At 40.4% G+C, this 24265-nt stretch overlaps 2 protein-coding genes and 1 long non-coding RNA gene across 3 annotated transcripts in view; all 3 read right to left on the reverse strand.

Annotated features, from left to right (window-relative positions):
• The window catches only part of LOC145438745 (uncharacterized), a 139299-nt gene extending 115351 nt beyond the window's left edge, over positions 1–23948 (reverse strand). The window contains exon 1 of the long non-coding RNA XR_013915012.1: positions 23640–23948. This is a non-coding gene — a long non-coding RNA (uncharacterized LOC145438745). The remainder of the gene's footprint in view (positions 1–23639) is intronic.
• On the reverse strand, positions 1799–10071 carry LOC145438728 (cytochrome P450 2D6-like). Its single transcript, XM_080316080.1, has 9 exons — positions 9759–10071; positions 9552–9697; positions 7660–7756; positions 7026–7135; positions 6423–6544; positions 4994–5115; positions 4787–4931; positions 3105–3268; positions 1799–2290 (listed from the first exon to the last, which is right to left on the reverse strand). Exons 1-9 carry the CDS (start codon positions 10038–10040, stop codon positions 1970–1972), a joined length of 1509 nt encoding a protein of 502 aa, XP_080172206.1. The 5' UTR covers positions 10041–10071; the 3' UTR covers positions 1799–1969.
• LOC145438733 (cytochrome P450 2C3-like) lies at positions 13189–20301 on the reverse strand. Its single transcript, XM_080316085.1, has 9 exons — positions 19973–20301; positions 19554–19699; positions 18310–18406; positions 17045–17154; positions 16768–16892; positions 15757–15878; positions 15556–15700; positions 13676–13839; positions 13189–13616 (listed from the first exon to the last, which is right to left on the reverse strand). Exons 1-9 carry the CDS (start codon positions 20243–20245, stop codon positions 13296–13298), a joined length of 1503 nt encoding a protein of 500 aa, XP_080172211.1. The 5' UTR covers positions 20246–20301; the 3' UTR covers positions 13189–13295.
• Positions 23949–24265: the final 317 nt, after the last annotated feature.

Below are 24265 nucleotides of genomic sequence, written 5' to 3' on the forward strand. Positions count from 1 at the left end.
ACCATGATAAATTTGCTGCCGCCTTTTTGATACTAGGCCTACACGTGCCGTACGAGGCTCTATTGAAGACGAAGTCCTGTTCATTAAAACCAACAACTTGATTTTCATTATTCGGTTCCGTTCGACTTTCCTGTTTGCTAACCGATATTATACTGCTGTACTATAAAAAGTTAACGAATCGTGTGAGCGTTCATATATAGGCTAACTGGTCTTAAACTAGTTACAGGCTACTTTAAAACAAGCTTTGGTACAGCGCTGTCAGCACTGTGATGTGCGTCTAGTCCACAGTCGACCATGGCTTCCATAATATGACACGATGCAGTAAAAAACATACTAAATTTCTATATCAATTCAAACTTTGATGTTTCATTTCTCTAATTAATCGGAAAATATTCGACTTCTTGCATTTTGCAATTGAATCATAAAATTGTAATATATTTGGCGGACCGATAGAAACGTTTAGTGCAGTGGTTCTCAACCTTTTTGTCGTCGCGAACCGCTTCTGGGCCGACACGGACCCCCTCAAGTTTTCTTTCAAAATTAGGTCAATTATCGTGCAACCGTCAACTGTCTTGTACAAATAGTGACTGTAGGCTAGTGATAAACAGCCACAAAATGACTTTTCTTGAATATATAGCAGCACGCTATATGTAGAAATTGGACTTTTATTATTTCGAAAAGAATTGTCCAGCTGTATTTATTGTCTTGAAAATCCGCGTCTTCGATTTGATATGAATGATTGCCGAAAATCCGCGACAGCTTTTGGTGTGAGTTTTTAATGAACATATCACATCCCGCCTGTAGTCATTGCTATCTAGCATCTCATATTAAAGTATTGGTTATATCACGGGTGAAAATGGTGGCGAGATAGCGCAGTGGTATAATCCGCGGCTGCAACACCAATGGGTGCGGTTTCGAGTCCGACAGTGGTCGACTTCCGATACCTAAGTGTTGGAGGTTTACCTAGGCTCCTCCTCGCCACCTCATCCGCGTCAGCGGTGTCTTACAAAAGTCTAGAGGTGAAACGTGCTATAAGTCCGCAGATACGGAAAATAAGAAGAATATCGCCCTGGTGTAAATGACCATAGTAGTCGACAAACACCATGAATATTCTAAAAACAAACAAACAAACAAGCAGGTGGTGAGGTTTCAATTCCGTCATTGGGACAGATTCGATAATTAATTCAGGAATTTCCATTTAAAACGACTGTCTATTTATTTGCTGAGACTGACAACTCCAAATCCAAAATGTTTTCCTAACATTTCGAAGTCACCCTGATGGACCTTTTCTATCTCCAACAAAACATCTCTAAACAGCAATATATTCGCATCAGCAGGCTATTGGCAATTTGATAATAAAAATGAGTTTGATATTACATCTCATACGACTATTTCAATGTTGTGAGTCCTAAATTTGTAGCTATTATAAAGCGAAACTGTTTCATGCTTTTCCTAATCATAAAATTAAATGAATATTAGGTTGTCAATCATTTCGCAAATTTAGTGGCTTCACATGCCCCCTGTAAATGAAAACCACTGATTTAGTGGGACCAGCACGGTGGCTCAGAACCACTGATGTAATATAAAAATGCGGTATGCTTGCCATTGTGTTAGTAGGGTATTAACCAGAAGTGAGTTGTCGCAAAGAGTTTCTGTCACAGTCCACGACCATTCTTGCAGGCTGCTACAGCTAATCGACCAATGACCACTGGATTAGCCTGTGACATGGCTAGTTCCGGTGTAGTTGACTGGCTACTGTCTGCTCTAGGCGATACCTTCATGTATTGAGGGAAAATAATTCTGTTGCAAAGTTGTATTTCACTAATCTAGCAAGGTGCATGGAAATCCGATTTATTGCAATTGACGATTCGACAAATTATCCTCGGCGTTCGATGCCAGCTGGAACAATCTAGGCTGCGCGCGCACGCATCAATCGAGTATTTGAAAATGAGACACCAGGTGTCGCTAATTATCGATTCTCGTAGACCACTTTAAATTCAGGCGGTTCGTATGTGGTCAAAAACGAAAACACGCCGGAATTCAGCGGCGGTGGCGGACTAGACGGGTCTGGGAGTATTTTCAGCTTCTGAATAATGCCGGTGAAAAATATGAACAGTTCCATCTGGGCCAGCTGCTCCCCGAGGCAGTGACGAGGCCCGATCGAAAACGGAATCACGCGACTCGACTTCACGAACTTCCCGTCGTCGTTCAGAAACCGTTCCGGTCTGAAGGCTTCCGGGTTTTCGAAAATATCCGGATCGTAATGCACCGACCAGATGTTCGGAATGATCTGAAATCATAAGTACTCGGTTCAATTTCCAATCTACTTTGTGAATTGTTGCATGCTCTAATGTTGATCCTAATCTGAATTCTGGCTTTCCTGAAAGTGCGAAACGAGCCAGCCTTGGTGTACAAACATTTACTATTCTCGGGTCGCGAATGAACCTTGATTTGATTAGAGGTTGACATTTTGAACTTACACGATTATCGACATCGGCCTATGAAGGTCGATATTGTATAGCAGGAATATTTCATATTGCACTCGCAGAAGGAAAATTATAATTGGCAGGCATGCAGAAAAACTTTGCTTCCTTCATCGCAACTACTTCTGCTGGACTGATCTGCAATTCTGTATCATGTTTTGCTTTTTGGGTTAGCCTGAATATCACTGAATGTGCACAATTCAGCAACAAATATATGTGATTTCGGTGTGCCAGTTTGTTGTTCAGCTATCGGTGGCATTTACATTATACAAGTACAATCTTGCCTAATATATAATAATTTTGGAGAATGGTCATATTAGTCATCTGCTCCCTCCATATTGATATTGGCGCATGTTATCGTTATATGTTATCGGCAATCGACCACCGGCCTGCAAAAATCAATACTGGTCGACCTCTAGATATGAGCCGAACTTGATTCTGTTGTATTTCTATCTAATTCGGAATATAATTCAATATCGTAGTTTTTGTGAATTCAGTAATTCTAAATGCAATCAAATTTGAAAATAACGGTGTAGCTATAATTCTTATTTAAATCTAATTTTGAAAAGCTGATATTTTCTATTTTCTAAGCTGTGATCGGAAGGTTTACGGCCGCTTTACCGTTGTGTCTTTTGGAATGGTGTAGCCGCCGACGTTTGACGCTGCGTTCGTTTTGTGCATGAGGTTGTTCGGCACCAGGGTTCTGTGACGCATAAGCTCGTGGATGAACGCGCACGTGTAGTTCATCTGATCGCGATGCTTCATCGACGGCAAACCGCTGTCACCTGCGCCAAGTGGATATACATTATAGTCACAATGATTAGTCTCATTATTTTACGCTGTTTAGGTCGGTACCAACCTGCGGGTGTATTTCAAAGATAAAACGATAACAGGTAACATGGTAAATCAATGACGGAGGTACAGTCAGTACTCGCTAATGGAAACGGGTAAAACGTGAAAAATGTTTCATAGCTTTGGTTGGTTACGAGCACCAAAATTATTAGCAGATGTGGTCAAAGTAGTCGGCGTTGCTGCTGTGAAAGAAGAGGTTATGCCGAATATTTTTATTCATTTGCGAGTACAAGTGAAGGATTCAAAGACATTTTAAAGCCTCTCCAAGTGGTAGTATAAAATTAGGATCTGTGGAGTATTCAAGTAAGTATCTTCAAAACGTAGGGTGGGTCGCTGGGTAACATATTTTAGCAGTCAATCGGAGGTGACCACTTACCGAATGGCTATAGGTATACATGTTGTAGGTGAGGTTAATGGTGCTTGACTAATGGTCTTGTGCACTAGACCACTTCGAAAACAGTATATCCACAAAAATTAGATTGATCGAGTTACTAATACGAACTTCCCAATAACAGACCGAATTGCAGATCGACTCGATAATAGGGCCCGTACTGTCATGTTGAAATGGTTCCGTCTAGCCCAGTGGTTCCCAACCATTTTCGACTCATCCTTTTCAAGCTCCACACGGATCATCGCCCCCCAAATTTTGTGAACCGCAAAATGGGCATACAAGCTATAATCACCGGCGAGTTGACTAAGAAAACAAGGTCAACTTTTCGACTCGATGTCGAACTTTTACACTTTTGCAGCTAAATTTTCGTGGGTGAGTAAAAAGGGTCATTTCTTCGACTTTACTCCAGTAGAGCCGTTTTAACGCGCCATCGCCCCCCCCTATCACTCCCTTCGCCATTTCCGCCCCATTTGTCGATTTTCACCCCCTATCGCCCCCTTCGTCATTTTCGCCACCCCTAGACAGCAAAATCGCGCACGTTGGGAACCGCTGGTCTAACCGCACCCTCCAAATTCATTCTCTGGGAAGCTATAGGTGAATATTCGCGACTAAAGCAAAATGACGCATCACAAAAGTGTTAGTTTTTAAAATATATTACGTTTACGTGATGCACCAGGATTTTACGTACGGTTGCCGAGGTATTTCACTCCAAAACGTGATGCAAGCGTATCAAAAAACTATTTATACTTTATTTAATTCACAATGGAAAATTAAGTAGTTTTGCCCACACTGGATGAAGTGCAGTCGTGAAAGAATTATAAAAACATAACTACTTGAGTATGTAGCACAAATTGGCAAAAATACTTGAGTACTCAAAAAAAGCTGAAGTGCTATGTTACTGTCCAAGTCTGATGACCCGGAGTCTGGACCGCACCATATCTGGCCGACCTGTGTTTTTGCGCCAGAAACATGCAACTATTACATATAATCCACGGTTCATCATGACTCCTTGACGCGTTTTGCAGACATGCTAAACAGGATATCACGAACTAATCCATACCAATTGTATTTTCGATTTCCTGCGCAATTCTATTTTGACATTCCGGGTAATTGACCAACGCCAGGATACCCCACATCAGGGTGGTACTGGTGGTCCCCGTTCCCGCTTCGAACAGGTCCCTAATGAATTGCAGAAGCTGCTTCTCCTGGAGAACGCAAATATAGAATGAACATAAAACGCCTCGCGACAGAAATGATGAACGGTTACGTTGAAACTATCGTCGCCAGGGCCTCTTTTGTCCATTTCCGCGAGAAATGAGTCGATGATGTCTCTTATATTGTCTTGGTCGAAGCTGTCTCGATGTGTCTTGATAATGCCCGACAAAATCCCTGTGTAGGTTGATCGGAAAGATTTATAGTCAAACCAGTATTCACGGCTTCCCGGTTATAGCCTCCTGGCAATCTGTGACATCGTGGAGAGTATATCGACGGTACAGATAAAAATTCACTACCTACCGTTCTCGCTCATCGCTAATTTGAAATTCGAACGGATTCACAATCACAATTTGAAATCGGTTGGGTCGTTTGTCGTATGCAGTCAGCGTTGAGAATTCTAACCTTATGAAGGTTACCAGAGGAGTTGCACTAATTGTGATCGTTTTGACTTGCTTTGCGCGATATAAACAGATACGGTTAAAGCTCGCAGCGTTGCTAGAAGTAAAAGTGAGATTGTACATTTCCGCTAGCTAGATTACAAATGTAAGTCACGATTTCCAAGACATGAAGAAGGTACTTCAAGCAGAAGTGGAAAATGAAGGTCTACTACTCGGATATGTAAGTTGAAAAGTAGGTTTGGTCGAGTGTTCATATATAGGGTTACCATATTTTGAGATCTGCGAAGGAGGACATCTTTTACATCGAACATTAAGATACAATCAAACGCGACAATTTTACGAAAAATGGTGATCGGTCTTTGGTTGACTGAAAAACGGAATTTTTATGAGCCGGGTTGCTTTACGTCTTGTGGACCCTATTTTGTTTTGGTCAACCTCTGCGTCAATTGTGTAGAAAACCAGTTGTTATATGTCTTTCTCCCGATATTGTTATCTATGTAATCACTATGGGGCGAGTTTTGTTGCATGCAAATCCGTGAAAAGCTGCAATCAATTTTCACAAAAGCTGCACTAAAAATTTGCATTTATGGACAACTTCCTTGAAATAAATAGGGTATAAGATACTCAGATCGTTCCGTATCCGAGGCAATTTAGTAGCAAAACCTAAGGTTGGCAACTTCTACGAAATCAATAGCCGGAATAATTGACCCAGTGAAAATATAATTTTCTGCGGTCTGTGATTTCCGTGATTATTTAAGAAGTTGCTAGAAGTTGTGAAAAGTAGTAGCAAAAGTTGCGAAATTTTGCTCTTGTCATCACGATTTGAGAAAAGAGGGTGGTTGGTCGTCCTGCGAGGACATTTCGGTTTTCTTGAAAATATAGGACATATAGTATCCCTAATGATACAATATCAGAAGTAAATCTGAGGTGCCTACTTCAGACGAAATTGCAAAGTGCATCTTTGCCACGAATTCGAAATGATTAATGGCGCTACAAATAATCCATGAAAATGTATTCAGTTATGTGTGGTGATACAGGTGCTATTTCGCGCAGCTGTATGATTGAAAAACGCGTTATACTGACCGATGAATACATCAAATTCGCTCATGCTTCTCTTTAACGATCCTTTAAACACCGGGAAATGACGAAGGAAAGGAACGGCCGTCATAATTCCAAAGAGAGTAGCGTCGAAGTCTGATTTAAAACTGTTGAAAATGCACCGATTAAGACCAAATTCAAACAGGAACAAGTCAACTGACTCAGAAGAACACGCATCAAGTTACATTACAAACTGTTTAGGCTGCGATACTGAATTTTTACTACTACCATTCTATGCACTAGCATCAGAATGGATAACATACCCCCGATGGCATTGCAGTACGGTACAATTTTCATTGATATTATTAAATTCAGCAATCTGCTATACGGGCGAAAGTACAGGTTTTCAGAATAGACGAGACGTAATCAACTTGATGCTTTGATCGCAATGAATACGCAGATAATCGGAATTATTGCCAGTGGTATGAACGATGAACGTGTTTTGGTACAAGTTAGAAGAGATGATCACGTCTCTGAGCGTCGTGTAAGATTACCATTTATGAGAGGCACAATGTGGTACGACAACGCCAGTGCCAGAATTTATTCAGTAGACTACAACAAGCTCATATTAGATATAGAAATACTTACAATTCCTGGAAGACCCGAATCAATGTACAATAAGTTTCATCGTCGTATTCGTAGCGCGTTCCGAATGTCACTCGGCATATGATATTGGAGACGGCGCGAAGGATTTTTGTCTACAAATATAGGAGATACGGTAAACGTGAAAAAGCAATGAACGGCTAGAATTACATAGAGCAAAGGGTACAAGACTGTTCAGTGCCAGTTGATACCAAGAGATATCAAGTTCAGGCCAACCTGTGGTGGTTAAATAATTTGGGCCAGGCTGGAGCGTCAAGCCAGATTAATTTGGACTACACTTCGAGGTACCGCAAGTTGGTCAAATAGTTCCGTACTTGATGAAATAGCAACTTTGATTATGAGTTTTCAGTTTTACCATCAGCTTACAAAAGGCTTCTAGTGTATTTATTACTGTATAGATTTTACTCCACAGATAAAATATATAAAAAAAATGAAATGCCATCATGAAACGACACAGTCGACTACCTGAGAAAAATCAAAAGAAAGCTACCAACACTACATGCGTGACCATTGACCGTGACGTGAGTCTTATAATGCCATATGGAATTATGGGTCGACTTTATAAAGGAGTTACGAGAGCCAGGTATTATTGTATATTGTATCCGACAATTAACTGTACCGTGTGAGATTTCCCGTCTCCGTTTGTGAGCTCGTCGAGCAGATACGGAGTCTCTTCGATAATGTTTTCTTCCATTCCCTTCTTCCCAACTCCGAATCTGACGTAATAAAAATCAGGGTGGCTGTTGGGTCGCTTGTTCCACAAGCCGAATTCCGAAAGAGTCAATGTAAGTGGCTATATTAGGGCTCTTCAAAAATGACTTTTTTTCTCAAATCGTACTGGCTACTTGATAAAATTGTTAGGTTACCTAATTTAAGCCTACACACAAAATTTGGCTCAATTACAGCCAGTAACCGCTTTGCTAGAGGAGAAGAAAGTTTCTATTTATTATATAAAAATGAATAATAAAAAATTTGAAAATTTTCTGTTCACCCAACGAAAGTGTTAGGCTGTTTATAGAAACGATCCTCACCAAATTTGGCTGGATTTCAACCAGTGGAAGCGGAGTTACTGCCGTCGAAAAATTTTGATTTGAATAAAATAGTATTTACGGTGAGCACAACCTTAATTGATAAACGAAGCATCGGTCACCGTAAATACTATTTTATTCAAATCCAAAGTTTTCGACCGCAATAACTCCGCTTCACTCGTTGGAATTGAACCAAATTTGGTGAGCATCGTTTCTATAGACTGCCTAACACTTTCATGGGTTGAACAGAAAATTTTCAAATTTTTTATGATGTATTTTTAAATAATAAATAGAAACTTTCTTCTCCTGTAGCAAAGCGGTTACTGGCTGGAATTGAACCAAATTTTGTGTGTAGGCTTAAATTTGGTAACCTAACAATTTTATCAAGTAGCCAGTACGATTTGAGAAAAACAGTCATTTATGAAGAGCCCTAGGCTATATACTATGAGGTGCTAAATTGCAGTGTCTGTGTAGACCAGTGAACAACTGACCATAGAAATTAGCACACACATCAAATCGTTCCAAAATATTACCTCGAAATCTATGCCCTTGTTTTTCATTTCAATATTTTATTATCAATATTGCACAATGTTATATTGCATCACATTACGGATAATAAGGGTTCTATTATAGCTACATGTTCATTCGCAAACAATGGACTTGGTGATAATAAGATGATACGCCGGTTGAATACAGTTATAAACCACCAAGACAGTGGCTCTAAGCCTCCAACAATGATAAAAGTTGGCATATTTCTTTGCTCCCATTGTTTGGTCATATACTGGCGTCAACCTGGCGTATGCGTTTTGAGGGACACAACAGATTAAACTGGCGGACGTTAGAATTTACTTCATTATTAAATCGCGATTCAGGTTTCTCTCGAAGTCGGGGATCTTTTGAGTCAGAAGTGATGTAGCAGCGCGACCACGTGTATTTGAATTATATTTCTGTGTAAGGATTTTATGGTTCATGTAGGCAGCACATAACGGTTCCGCAATAACCTTTTCACGTCTGTGAAAAACTAGTGTTTTTTCAATGTTCCATAAAACTCTGAAATAAGTATGCACTTATTGCCTTCTCGGAATTGGGAATCATGTCAGCTACTTGTTCCTAATGGAGACGACTCGTGCGAACCTATACAACACCGTTGTCGTTTGGTTATAATGCAACCTATGAACATCTGCATCGGCTGTCTTGAGAGATTATTATTGTTAGTATTTCTTCTAAAACTTCAAGATTTGTTAGATATATGCTGGGGAATACACACATTTTCCAATCTACTCAGAATTGGTTCCGCGGCCGGTTGAAATCATCTGGCGGGCCGTATGTTTAACACCGCTACTTTAGCATATGACATTGGGGCATGCGGGTTTAAGATAGGGGGTTGAATTATGCTTCACAATTAAGGGAAGTTATAGGCTTTAGGGTCGCGTAAGTGCCGCATGCGCAAATTTGGGGTAACCATATTGTAGTGCATCCTCACCCTCGTAACGTCATTAACCCGAACTTGCGTAATTCCTTCCAAGGCCGGCCATAATCAACTAAGATAATGCCACGACCTTCAGATACCATATCGAGGATTTCATTCTTTGGTCGCCCGGAAAATGTGGTGCCGTTCTTTACCAAGCACTGCATAGATAACCAGTCGCATAAATCAGTGAAATGTAACAAGCATCAAGATGTCTCTTACCTCATTGATGGAGGCAAAATCATTTAGAACAACCCAACGCTCCATTCCAATCGGGAGTGACATCACAGGGCCGTATTTCGCCTTCAATTTTCTCAACGTTTCGCCGCCGTGTTCGCCGATGAATGGAGCATAGCCGACTATCGGAAGTCCGCGTGGACCAGGCGGAAAGTTCCGGCATGATTTATTACGCAGGAATAAATAAACTGCACTCAAGCACAACAGAGCGCCTACAAACACGTATGAGATGCAGTCGCATTCGGTTAATAGGCTGGTCAGCCCCATTATGATATATCTGAGAAATGATATAAAAATTGTCGCAAATCATGTATAGGATATCCGGTTTGTTAACATATGACGATCGAACACGTCAGATAGAGTTGGGAATGGAGCAGGGATAGGCCTATATATAATTAACACCAGTACTCGCGATTTCGGTGCGTATAGTAAGATTGCGGTGGCCTTCTGCTTACTACAATTATAAACTTTCATTCGCACGCTATTTCACAAGAAAACAGGGTGGCGCAGGACACCGTAAGAGCTGTCCGCGATGCGAAATCTCCATGTAGCCAATGTCTCATATTTATAAATGGCGCCATGGTGTTCCATTACGATTGTCCGCTGGATGCGGTCGTACGCTGAATATTAAATCGTAATGCTGCCGTGAAAAGCAAAAAAGTTCGAACGCCCCTGATTTGTAGAAATCCATTCCCATTATTCGCCATATAGTGATGATTAGCAGTGAACAGGTAGGCTACTCTACCGACTGGTTTCAACACGTCACAAATCAATATGAATGGGCGGAAACGCATAGATGACTGAGGAAGCTGCTGCAATGACTAACGTCTAGCGCACAACTACGTGCCTGAATTGCATGCCCTCGAGACCAGCATAGTACCCAATTTTGCGGAGTGCCATCCATTTATCGGATACAGCTGTAATCTTGAATTAAGAACCTGCTAGGTAAGGTAAGAACATGACCTGTAATACCGCACGTTATTCTCGATTGCTTGCCCACTAAAACAGCTCGTTTTTATTCAATCACAATGATTTCGTTGCTGTTTATTTGGGTTGCAGTTTCGTCTAATCTGTTTAATTTATGTCGTTGATATCGTCGGTATCTCTCATTACTAGTATTGCTGCGCGGTTGGAAACTTTATCACAATATCTAACATAAAAGCCTCGCGATTTGCCTTGGACCATCACTGACCGTGACTTCCGCGTGGCTATATAGATAACTGCGCAAGCTTTTGACCATCTACCGACATTTTTCTCACAGGCTGGAGCAGCAGCCTACGCCTAAAGCGATATTGCAAAAGTAAATTGAACAAAAAATGTTCGGCTGGCATCGGCAATTATACCCAAACCGGCGTACGATTCACATGACTGCAACGCGAACGATCACGCGATATGTTATTGAGAAAAGGACATTTACGACATTTAAAGGAACTCATGTGATATAGACCGACGGATTTACGTCATCCATTTGTGAGCGAATATCACGCTTTCTTCGCGTAGTCTCGGCATAATGACATGAATGGAATGGCTACTATCTCGTGAGCAGTTTATGGGTTCATGGCAATGTCACCGGGATTGTAGAATATAATGACGACTATCTTGAAATGCAGCTGATGTGCTTTGACATTCTTTTCATTCAGTATGCATACTGTGCATTAGGGCTGTTCAAAAATAACTTTTTGCCGGATTCCAGCCATATTCACTGATTAAATTATCAGGTTACTCTAAAAAACGCTGGGCACCAAATTTGGTTCAATTCTAAGAACAAGTACGGGACTGCGCTGATCCAATTAAAAAATTTAATTTAATAAGGAAATTTTCAATTGAATAGTATATTCATATTGAAAGGAGCCCGAATATTTTCGGCTGACACTCGTCAGGAGTAATCGTCAGCAACTAGTAGAGAATTGGAAAGAACATTGTTTATCAACAATCGTATCACAAAATATGACGTCACCAGCATGAAATTTCGAATGAGAGAGCATTCAATGTACTATTTTTTGGTGGCACACGAACTCCTATTTTTGACAGAGTTAGGGTTGGTGTGAACAAAAGGAGTTCGTGTACCACCTAAAAATAGTACATTGAATGCTCTCTAATTCGAAATTTCATGCTGGTGGCGTCATATTTTGTGATACGATTGTTGATACACAATGTTCTTTCGAATTCTCTACTAGTTGCTGACGATTACCCCTGACGAGTGTCAGCCGAAAATATTCGGGTTCATTTCAATATGAATATACTATTCAATTGTATATTGAAGTTCTGCACCTCCAAGAAGCTCTTTAGGAAAATTTTATGAAAAAAATTTCAAATTTTCTGCCAACCCTATGAAATTGTTGAGCTGTCTTCAAATTCAAAGACGATACGTAACAAATTTGACTCAATTCCGACTGGAAGAAGCGGCGGAGTTGCTTGAGTTTTTCGTTGATAATTCTCGGAATTATCCTAATTTTTGAAGAGCCTTACTGTATACATGCCTCTTCTTTACTTAGAGCCTAGGCCAGGGGTCTCAAACACGAAGCCCGCGAGGTTATTTTGTGCGGCCCGCGTCGGCATTTTGAAGTATTCGACGATATTTAACTGCAACGTATCTTAAATTTTCGATTTGATTACTTGAAATTCGCTCTAAAACTACTCATCAAACTTCCCGATCACATCACTTTCAAAAGTTACCCTCCGGTGGAAGATCAGATATTACGTCGCATTACCTGTTTATGATGGTAAAACATGACCCGTTCATGATTCGTGACGGAAATTGGGATTTAGACTTGGACTCGGACTGAATGGGCGATAATATAAAAATAAATCGGTTCAAATGTTACAATCGAAGAAGGACTTGTGACTCTGAACGCCGTGACTTGGTATACGACCACGGAAGCAACAAACTATCAGACTGTAACGAGGGTAATAGTAATCAAAAGTCTTTTGACAAAATGTCGCAGAATGCATCGTGTGTAGTGCATGCCTATTTAGCTATCTAAGCAGGTCGGTATGGCAATCATTGGCATTCTATTTCCCTTGAAATATAGTTCCGCTATTTTAAATGTCTTCCAATGACTGAATTCCAAACAACAAGTAAAACCTTCGATTTCGGAGCAGTGAGAGTTTTTCCGAATAGGGAGATTGTAAAAAGTACTGACGGATTTAGCATACGTGTTTCGGGGAAAATTGTCTAACACATTTCGCACGGGAGCAAACGCGGCGTTCAGGTCGAGACGGAACATTAGTCCCATCCGACCGAAATACACAGAAAATCCGCATGAACCGCACGCTATTCGGCAACAGATAGGAACGACCGTTAAAAGCTAGCATGCCAACTGGTCTGATCACATTCGCATCAAACAACTAGACCGCGTCCGCTATCGACTTATACATGATCTCCTCAGCTCAGAAATCATTACTTACTCCGAAACTCACTTCATTATATTGTATTGCACTAAAATATCATCGAATATTTCACTAAATAATTGACAAACTCTCACAATCTAATTAAAAAGTCCCTTGAAACGTATTAAATCATCACCGATTTTCGAACAAGACTCTATACTCGGGCGGTTCGTAGGTCGACAACAAAGCAAGCGTTCCCGAACTTAAAGGCGGCGGAGGGTTGGCCGGGTCAGGCAGCACCTTCAACTTCTGAACTATCCCAGTCAGAAAGACGAACACTTCTATCCGCGCTAGTTGCTCGCCCAAACAATGTCGAGGCCCCACAGAAAACGGAATCACGTGACTCGATTTCACGAACTTCCCTTCTCCATCTAGAAATCGTTCCGGTCGGAAATCCCCCGGGTTTTCAAACAAATCCGGATCGTGATGTACAGCCCAGATGTTCGGAATCACCTGTAAAAAGCGGATCGTTACACAGACGCAAAAAGCGTGATGGCGTTCAACGTGTATACGGGGGTGTTCTCGGGAAGAGTATATCCGTGAATGGTCGCCTTCTGCGTGGTTCTGTGTATGAGGGCTGTCGGCAGGATGGGATTGTAGCGCATGATCTCTTGGATGAACGCGCATGTGTAGTTCATCTGGTCGCGGTGTTTCATTGATAGCGATCCGCTGTTGCCTATAAAAATCATGGCCTGTTCAGATACAGACGCCTATTACGTAGGCCAAGGTTAGAGGTAGACATGGACAGCTAGATAATCCTAGTGGTCTAATCATCATCATCATCATCATCATCATTGGTTTATTAGCAATTTTATCAGTTCAATACACCACAAAAATGCGATACAATGAAAAGACAGGAAGATGTCGAAGCGACAAGGAGTAGTCTATGGAATCTGACACCCACCTTGGCCTAGGCGATGTAAAGAGGAGGCATGCACACTGAATGAAAGTAAAGAAGATAGTATAGAAAAAGAATGCGACAAGAAATAGGGCGGCATGTCATGGGAAGCGAGATCGATAGGTCAGTCGTGGTCCGGTAATCTTGAGGAATGACTGTATTTATTTAGTAGTAATTGCTTGTATTTCGACTTGAATGTGGACATGCTCGTCGACTGTCGGATGGCCGGCGGGATACTGTTCCACACATCAGGTCCGGCATATTTGATGGAGCGATGATCTTTTCGGTCGATCATATGATATTTGGACGACGTGGACGCGCGTGTGTTGTACTTGTGCGCTTTTGATTCAGAGGTAAAGAAGTCATTGAAATATTCATTTCACTAAACTATGGCGAAATGCCAATAATCTAAATTGTGAAATGTTCATATGCTATAATTCTAATCTATGAAATGTTCCAATGCTCTAAGCAAGAGCAAGCAAGAGAATGTCAAAGGGTTGTAATGACTCAACTCATCCCGCGTGATTCTACCAAGTCATATGACTCGACACATTTCATAGGGCAAATTCAAGACTCGTATATCAGGACCGATAATTTAAAAATAGGCCAGACACTGTCTTTGATCTGTTCGAATAAACATGTTTAGAGCGAGGAAAATGACCATAATGTGAATCAGAGAAATTCATCATCCAACTATTTTATTGCGAATTTGCAAGCACAAAAAAACTTTTATATCAGAATTTGGCATGTTGATGACTAAAACATCAGTTCCAACGCATTTGCGTAGCCAGGGGCCAGCCACATTTTTCATAAGATCGTTATGACACTAGAGTAGAATATTCCGTGAAAGATTAATTTTACTTGATATTTTTCTTAGCACTACGCACGATTTGTCAATCGAATACTTGCTTTCAGTATTGGTGCCCTCTCCAGAAAATCAAAAATACACACAATTTACAGAATCGAGTCGAACGAAATTCGCAATTCTGATAAAACGTGTCGTCAAACAAGCGACTTCGCTTGTGCGCTCACAGAAAGATCGTCGGCAAGGACAGCTTTGCACAAAGCGACGAACGCATGTTCGCGGAAACGTTCGATATTGATATGTCCAAGCGCCAAATAATCCTGCCTTTGCATAATGAGCCCAGCAGTGCACATAGGCGACCCGCGATATATGCAAGTAACACTATTATTAACCTAATTCATTCCTTAGCTTTGGAAAGCCTTCGCGCGGACAGGACATCACCGCGCACTGACTTTTCATGGCATGATTGGTTTTAATGCGTAGCAATATCAGTATTGTTTTCACCGTTATCTAATCCAGTTCTTTCCTATCGGACGCCTAAAAAACGCGACCTACATTCAAGTGGCCCGAGCAATGGTTCGTGAATCTCATGTGACCCGTGTGCCAAAAATATTGGCCGCCCCTGATCTAATTATGTACAACTAACACTATCTACTAGAATTAATTAGCTGCCAAAGTCTTCTTCGTACCGATCGTCTTCTCGATTTCATCCGCAATTTTATCTTGGCATTCGGGATAATTTACAAACGCCAGAATCGCCCACGCTAACGTGCTGCTGGTAGTGCCGGAGCCGGCTTCGAATAAATCTCGCACATACTGCAGAAGTTGAACCTCCTAAAAAGAAAAGCACAGTGGTAACGTCACCACCGACTTGTTTCTTCGATTCGTACGTTGAAAATTTCCTTGTCCGCGTCTGGTTTGTCCATTTCCACTAGGAAGGCGTCTATAAAATCTCTGATATCGTCTTTGTCGAAGTCGACCTGGTGCTCTTTCACAATGTCCCGCATCACTCCTGTGACGAGTAGTTAGATTAGATACCAAATAGTTAGATGGTTTTCAATTAGGAGACGACGAAGGCCGTTCGGCATCATACAAGTCGTCCATATCATTATCAGTGGTCGAGAAATAGCTATTCCCAAGTAAGTATTATACGATTAGTTTTGCCTAAAAATCTGAATACTGTTACGTAGACATGGGAGTAGCCAGGCTTCGAGTCACAAGTGAATCTTACTTATATAATTTTGACTCGAGTCAATTCGAGTCGTTTTCAATTCACCACCGAGTCAAGTCCCAGTCCAAGTCGTTGTGTTGACTGTTGACTGCTCAGTTCTAGTTATAGTCTTCTTAAATCCACTTTTTATAGCTCTGTTTGGTGATGTTGAATGGTTCGCATTTACAAGATACTAATTGTCCTCACTTTTAGCAGTTTCTGGTTGCATTTTCAAGTACCAGTACCGATAGACGAAATCCCATTAGCGTGGTTACTTTACTATTCTCGATTTTACTTAACTATTCTCGAAATTACAATGAAATGTCGGTCTTGGCCGTCTGAATCTCGAGTCATATGACTCGGTTCAAATCGAGTCAATACACAGATTGACTAGAGTTGAGTGTGGTCGAGTCATCAGAAAATCGCGACACGAGTCGAGTCATTACAACCCTGGTAAGGAAAACTACTTCTTCACCGTAATAACAGATCACAAAAATTAGAAAACGGAGGAATCTACAGAAATACCAGCTTGGTGCAGTCGCCTCACTCCTGTTGTGATACAACACTGGGATTATCACGCCACTGCATCAATGAAACATGCAGTCCCGATAACAATTATCAGTTCGCCAACATCTGTCTATACATCCGGTGTCACCTGTGGGAGCGCGGAATGATACGAAAAAGTAACCACCTAAAAATTCTTCACATTCCTTCATGATTCTTTTCAAAGCGCCTCGGAATACGGGAAAGTGACGAAGTATCGGTGCTGCCGTAAGTATTCCGAATATCTTATAGTCGGGATTATCTTCGGAGAAACTGTAAAATTGGCAACAAAATTTACGGACTCAACACAGTCTGATTCGAAGACGCTTCTAAATAGTAGCTAGGATTTTGTGCCTTCAAATTTGATTGTTTCTGAAACTAAAATACGGTAGCCTGCTATAAAATCAATCATAACATCGACTTACAATTCGCGGAATATTCGAGTCAACGTGGAAAATTGCTCATCATCATATTCGTACCGGCGTCCGAAGGTTACCCGACAGATTATGTTTGATACGGCGTTAGTGAGTTTCATCTGAAACACATATTCATGTGCGGAGGTGGTCCAAGTAGCCATTGTAGGTAGGCTACTCATGTAGGCTATAAATGGACATTGTGATTACTGGAGCGGACAAAACTACTTTAATTATTAGTAACATGTCGAAACTAGTCAAGTGGAAGTACAAAATGGCGATTTGAGTATATACCGGTAGTTTAAAAAATAGATTGTATTATTAGAGGTAATCACTTTCGAAATTGCAGGGTGCAACTTCACAACTAATACCAAACAAGTGATGACACTACAACAGGGAGCATTTTTAGAAGTGATGCTTCTCTCTGGTCAGTTAGGATCATCATCATCATCATTGGTTTATTAGCAATTTTATCAGTTCAATACACCACAAAAATGCGATACAATGAATAGACAGGAAGGACGTTATATATTTTTGCCCTTGCTGGTTTTGTGACATAGAGCCTCTCATGATATAGGCTACATACACACACACGATCTGAGCATATGAATACCATGAATGCGTGATGTGAGTGTACCTCTGGACAAGGAAGGTGCAGATATAGCCTTGTAAGGCTGTTTAAGTTTTGCACCACCCCTCCATACTATCCCGGTAATGCTGAGCGCCAAGCGGGGAAGCCATGGATACCAATGCCACTAATCACTAATCAGGTCTTTGATCCGACCTGGCCGAGGATCGAACCCACCGATCAAGCCGGACGATCCACCATTACGCTGTTTTGTCGGTGAGTTACCGTGATACGGGGAGTCCTAGTTGTCATTACAATTTTCTTCATATCAGTGATGCAAGGATAGCGTATCTATTTGCTACTGACCATCTCCATTATTAGCCTAGGCTACATTATGCACGGGACAGAGTATCTTGGATGACAAAATTATTACCGGTAATGCATTCAAAATTTAATTGAACACCTCATCACAATAATATAAATCAACGTTCGACTTGGAAGAAGGAAGAAGCTGTCTACCTTACCACCCTTTACAGAGCTACACACATACAGTTTCACGTCGCACAGGCTTACATCTATGGGGCTAATAGGCCTGGCCCGAGGAAACTTTAAAAGTTTGTGCCTGTGGTATGCTTGATAAAGCGGGCAAGCGGCTATGTCAGAATTTTGGAAGAAAGCGAATACATGAAAAATTCAATAACGCACTGACATCATGAGGCTTGTTGTCATTCTTGGTTAGTTCCTCCAACAAATATGGGATCTCTTCTATTACGTTCTGCTCCGTACTCTTCTTACCAACTCCGAAGCTACAAAATAAATTCTTCAGTTGAGGGAGATATCTAGCTTTAGCATGGAATAATATGAGCATGTTGCTATGGCAAAATTAGTTCAAACATCAAAAAGAACTAGGGTGCAATAGCAACAGATGTAGATGTGGCGCTAAAACATGATCGAAATATTCAAGTAATATATTACGGTATGATGTCATTTCCAACGGCGTTTCATTAGTTTAATATACCGGTAATGATTTTATGGTGAATTGTTGATGGTCAATATCAATTACGGCAGGAGTTCTTAAACTTTTTGATCACGCACCCATTCAAGTGTTGTGGGCTGTTGGGAGCACCCCTAAACTTTTAGAAGGCGATGACTAAAATGTAGGGAAAATGCTTATCACATCAACCTCAACTCTATTTAGGATATTCAATGCTAACTCAATTTATGACAGGACAAGGTAGTTGCACTCCCGCTCACGGCATCATTGACAAAGAATGGTAATCTGAGTTTGTAGTTTCTTAATGATGTAGTTACACCTGATTTACACGAAAGGGTAACATTAAATACACTAAAAGGTGTTTCAGAAAATCTTTTATTGTGGACAAGATCAGAACGCTATGTAATATAACAATGACTCTTTGCTTGGTGGTAGCTATCAGTCGCTACAAACAACCTATATTATGTGAATCAATGGGAACATTTTACAGGTGTATCGTGTATGTATTTCCAATTGATTCGTCCTGCAATTACCTACAAAGCTACAAGTCGTCGCTGGAAAACCAAACTGTGTAATATTCATTTTGGAAATTTTGAGTTTGACCATATAAATAGGACATAAACCAGTTCTGTTATCAATTTACGTTGAAAATTCAAGTTCATATGTCCCCTTCACTAGAAATTTATGCTACTTAGGAAATTGGAATCCGGTTAAAACGAAAGATCTATGCCCAAATAGTGATAGAAAAAATTTAAAAAAAAAACACGAAAAGTGTACATAACACGGTTTGGTTTTCCAGCGACGAAATATGAAACCAGTTTTCGATGGTCTGAAGATAAAGGCTGATGATGAATTACCGTACAACAAATAGGTTGCTGAAAGGAACAACCGTGGCATGCTAGGAGGGATTCCATTAACTTATTTTCTATAGAATCAATAGAGAACATTGTATGCCCTACCCTCTCAGAGTCATCAATCCAAATTTGCGCAGGTGTTTCCAAGGTTTGCCGTAGTCAGCAAAGACAATACCTTTTCCTTCCGTTACCAAATTCAGGACATAATTATTTGGTCGACCGGAAAATTTGTCACCTTGTTTCACTAAGCCCTACAAATGCATTTCAATTAAATTGAGAGATTTCAGACGAAGTGCTAGTAGTTCACATACATATCATTGGGAATATGTTGAAGAGAATATTTGGATTAGAGATGTCAATTGCAAACAATGGTTTCGTTACTGTAAAATCATCGAAAGATAGCCTATGTAGAAGACATGCAACATGTAGACTACAGGTACATACTCTACAGTAAAACACACACAAAGTAGTTAAACAAATAAGCCTGTACAATGCCAAGTAGTAAGCCTACCTCATCTTCTTACCTGGTAAATTGAGTCAAAATCATTTAAAACCACCCAATTTTCCATTCCCAGTTGAATGGACATGACCGGCCCATATCTGAGTTTCATTTTTCTGAGCGTTTCAGCGAAATGGTCTCCAAGAAACGGCGCGTATCCCACCACCGGAAGACCACGCGGGCCTGGGGGAAAGTTTCTTTTCCTATTCCTCAAAATGTAAGCCGCACTTACACATATCGTTATTAGCAACAGCGAAGTTGAACAAACACATTCAGGTAAAATGTTTTCCCATTCCATACTGCTGGATACTAAATCTAAATCTGCTAGAAAAATCCAAAGCCGGATAATGTTACATACCTAGGCAACACTTTGCATGGATGAATTGTTCACAGTGACAATACTCTGCATTCGTTTAGGCAATTGGTTCTCACTTAGTGGTACATGGAATGGCATTGGTACCGCAGTTTAAGTGGGTCCGTATTCCGTAATAGACTTTTTCAATGATTGTGATTTGATAAAATTATTTGGATAGAAATGGGACAGTCTTATCCGAATCTTTTCAAGATGGCTCTGAGAGTCCTTTTTCCTTTTGCAACCACCTGTAAGTGTGAGGTAGTATTTTCCACTCTACTCAACATGAAAAGGAAATACCAAAACCGACTGGATGTATACGACACGTTAGTTTCACTATCTAAATCATGCCAAGCATTGACGACTTAACAACTGAATCCATCCAATTGAATGTTTAGCCTACTGCATTTGATAGTTTTTATATTTTCTTGCATATATTTTCTTCATATAATATGGGGATGTGAAATCTCAAAATAATTGACAAGGCAATCAGGCAAAATTTTTTGACAAGTTTGGGAACCACTGGTTTAAGGAAAATAAGGTTTACCATTTACCATTGATTGCTTTGAAAATTCCCTTCAAAAGTTGAATCACTGTTCAGTGTTCATTTTCAACAACCAACCCCTACAGGAATTTCGGTACGATATAACAGGTGACCAGCGATGATTGTCCAAGTTGAAGAAATTTAAAAAAAATACTAAAAAAATCAAGGATTGTGCGAGCACAGGACACTGATTCCATACACAGGCAACCAACCGCGCAAGGCCAGCTGATTCTCCATGGTGTAACATTGTTGATTGAGATGCAAAAACATAGGAATATATTTTATTGGTTTATATAACTCTACATGAACGTCAGACAGGGATTCAATTTGTTATATGCAATGTTATGCTGTAAAGCTAATGAAAGTTAGAGAGTAATAGAGAAACAAAATTACTAGGTCAATACAAAACACTGTACGGTAACAGGCTACCCCACAGTCACAGTTGTAGCCTTTTCAAGAAATTACTAAGCGGTGCATCATCACAACTACTATGCCGTACTAGGCATAGGTACACATATTCTCACATTAAATTAGAGCATATAGGAAGCTTCTACACTATTTCCCTGACACTATACTTTGCAACATCTTCTCCTCGAAACGCAAGGCTAATATTAATCAACTGGAGACTTTCACTATCCGTGGTATTTACCGAAGCCTACTGTACTGTCATGAGTCAGGCGGATTTCGAACCACGAACATCATCGAAATGTGGGATCAACACCACGCGTAAAATTTTCTCTGTACGGCATATGCAGGTATGGAAAGGCACTACCACCGCAGCTGAGGTGATGAAAAGAGAATATACAAGTCATTCTACATTCTTTCGTGATGGCACTGAACATTATCTGCAATTGTTATTCCATAATCAGTGACGAGTGCAGTGCAGACTGCAGAGCAGATTGTAATTTGCAATATTATTGTTGTCATGGATGAAGGCGTTGTTGCTCTACCTCACATGTTACGGTGTGCACAAAGGATCAGCATTTTGCCAAGTCATTGTGTATCGAATACCAATAAGACATTCGATAGTGATATCTTTTCCACGGGTTGATTCAGAATAAATATATGCGCAACGAACTCTTCGACGATAAATCTTTGATTTGCTTCGTTCTACAATCCCATTTGTAACAAAAGGATGTCTAACTACTCGCCCAAGCAGGTGCCGGCGGGTGTCTGATTATTATAATAGATAACTAACCTACGGTTAGTTATCTATAGTCTGATTGCAATACCAGTTGCAATTCCTTTCAACTCCTTCCTATTTGTTCATTATATGGTATTTATGGGGTGTTTTGAATGATAAAATTGATGTTGAACTCTCTCTGATACAGGATAGATTGGTTGAAAGTCGTTTACCATACACAGAAAGGGAGATTTACTGTGTCTGGACTATATCATGGGGTTACCATATGAGAATTTTGGTTAAATATAGGGCAAAATTTGTCTGAGATACACTAAATCAGTAACGCTCCGGCGGCTATTCCTGGATATGAGCCGGAAAGTTGACCTTTTTTTAGTCAACCGATCACTACGAAGTGTAGAGAACTTGCCATTTTTTCAGGATTTTCTTCCGGTATTGTAAGTCTGAAAATTTTGAAAAAGTGCCCTCTTTTCAGATTTCCAAAATATAGTAACCCTATCAGTCAGTTCAATGATATATATACAATGATTGGAAACTGCCACGCCCCTTAACGCTATAAGATAGGTTCCCGGCGAAATCAGTCCGTCGCGGGATATGCTTGAGCAGAGGTACGGGATTGCGTATGTCGACTGTGGTGGAGTGCTGCAATCGACCTTGCTGGCGTACTAATTCACTGATTTTACCCAATCGGTTTAGTTTTTGTTGATTTCTTGAGTATAGTGAGGCAGTGCGGCCTACTAGGATGTAATATAACTTTTAACAATGCACATTTATCAAAGTACCGACTAGCTGCGAGGCATTTTAGCATCGGTTGCAACCATACATGTACGACACAGCCTAAAAAATTAATAGATACTGTGGGTGAGCGTCAATATAGATGTGCAGAACATAGAAGGATTGTTAAAAGAGGATTTGAAAATTTTCTGGCAGCATTTACGTCATCTGATTTTTTTTTAAAAAAGAAGGGTTGAATACGATATTTGTGTGAGCAACTAAGTTGTTTTAGATAGTTTATACTGTAATATTGTGGAGGCGAATTCACCAAGGTAGAGTCCTCATGACCTATCTTATGACAAATACTCGTGTCAAATTGACTACCGGGAATTTCGTACCGCGGAGAGACCTTGTGGTTTTCTGTGCCATCACTGTGTTCTTGAGATATACCTTGCGTATAAACGTTTGTAATTGTAGAAGCAGAACACCCACGCGCTAATATTGGTAGTTTCACATATATTACTGTCAAATATTTATCCATTCTCAGCCAGTGTTGGGATCAAGTCACTACCTTCGAGTCACGAGTCATTTCGAGTCATTGCAAATTTTGACTCGAGTCAAGTCAAGTCAAGTCAATCGATTTTTGAAGGTGACTCGAGTCAAGTCAAGTCACTTGTTTTTTGGAGGTGACTCGAGTCAAGTCAAGACAAGTCAAGTCAAGTCAAGTCACGAGTCAAGTCACAATTCAAGTCAAATTGAAATTTCGAAGTATGAGTGATCACTGATTATTCAAAGTCATTACATTTTGCTAGATGCGTTAAAGACAGGTTAATTGGCCGTTTATCTTGAAGAAAATAACGAATATAAAATTAAATATACTTGCAAAAATGCGTTGTATCGCTCACGCACACGTAGAACTGCTAATACAATTCGTCAATAACTGTATATTAGGGTTGTTCAAAAAAAACTTTTTTTTCCAAATCTCACTCGCCTAGTGACTAAATCGTCAGGTTGTCCAAGAAAACGATGCACACCAAATTTGACTCAATTCCAACCAGTAACGGCCGTGCAATCTTGAATTGAAATTTTTAAATTATTATTAAAAATAAAGAAATAAAAATTCTCAAATTTTTCTGTCAACCCCATGAAATTGTTGAGCTGTCTTCAAAGACGATGCAAAACAAATTTGAGTCAATTCCGACTTGTAAAAGCGGAGTTATTCGAGTTTTTCGTTGATAATTCTCGGATTATCCTTGGAAAAGGATCGGGAAGAAAATTCTTTCCGCGATGTGATCGATGGCACTGGCGAAGTGATCTCTTTTCATGATGCATGGAAGGCGGTTCGGCCCTCCAAAGATTTTGAAGCTCTGAAAACCTTTTGTGGATGACTGGCAACATTCTTTCCTTAAACGGCTACTGTTGAAGCCGATATTTCCCAGATTCGCTGGGTGAGAAATGAATTTAGGAGAAACTTAGCTGACCTGAGTTTGGAAGCACTATTACAGAGCAAACGATTTAAGTCTATTCAACAGCCGTAACAATCAGCTGCCGAGCGTGTTTGTTAGGC

Source organism: Botryllus schlosseri, chromosome 5 (genome assembly GCF_051294905.1).
Source record: "Botryllus schlosseri isolate E-star chromosome 5, Bs_hap1, whole genome shotgun sequence".
Taxonomy (NCBI): Eukaryota; Metazoa; Chordata; class Ascidiacea; order Stolidobranchia; family Styelidae; genus Botryllus; species Botryllus schlosseri.

Excerpts from the sequence above, each read along its gene's own strand:
- LOC145438728 (XM_080316080.1), bottom strand. The coding sequence starts at position 10,040 with ATGGGGCTGACCAGCCTATTAACCGAATGCGACTGCATCTCATACGTG. Across the intron at positions 5,116-6,422 it reads CGAATTTGATGTATTCATCG|GGATTTTGTCGGGCATTATC; the intron begins GTCAGTATAACG and ends CAACCTACACAG. Across the intron at positions 4,932-4,993 it reads CTGGCGACGATAGTTTCAAC|GAGAAGCAGCTTCTGCAATT; the intron begins GTAACCGTTCAT and ends TGCGTTCTCCAG.
- LOC145438733 (XM_080316085.1), bottom strand. The coding sequence starts at position 20,245 with ATGGAATGGGAAAACATTTTACCTGAATGTGTTTGTTCAACTTCGCTG. Across the intron at positions 18,407-19,553 it reads GGATTGATGACTCTGAGAGG|CTTCGGAGTTGGTAAGAAGA; the intron begins GTAGGGCATACA and ends TTTATTTTGTAG. Across the intron at positions 13,840-15,555 it reads TGAAATCGAGAAGACGATCG|GCAACAGCGGATCGCTATCA; the intron begins GTACGAAGAAGA and ends TGATTTTTATAG.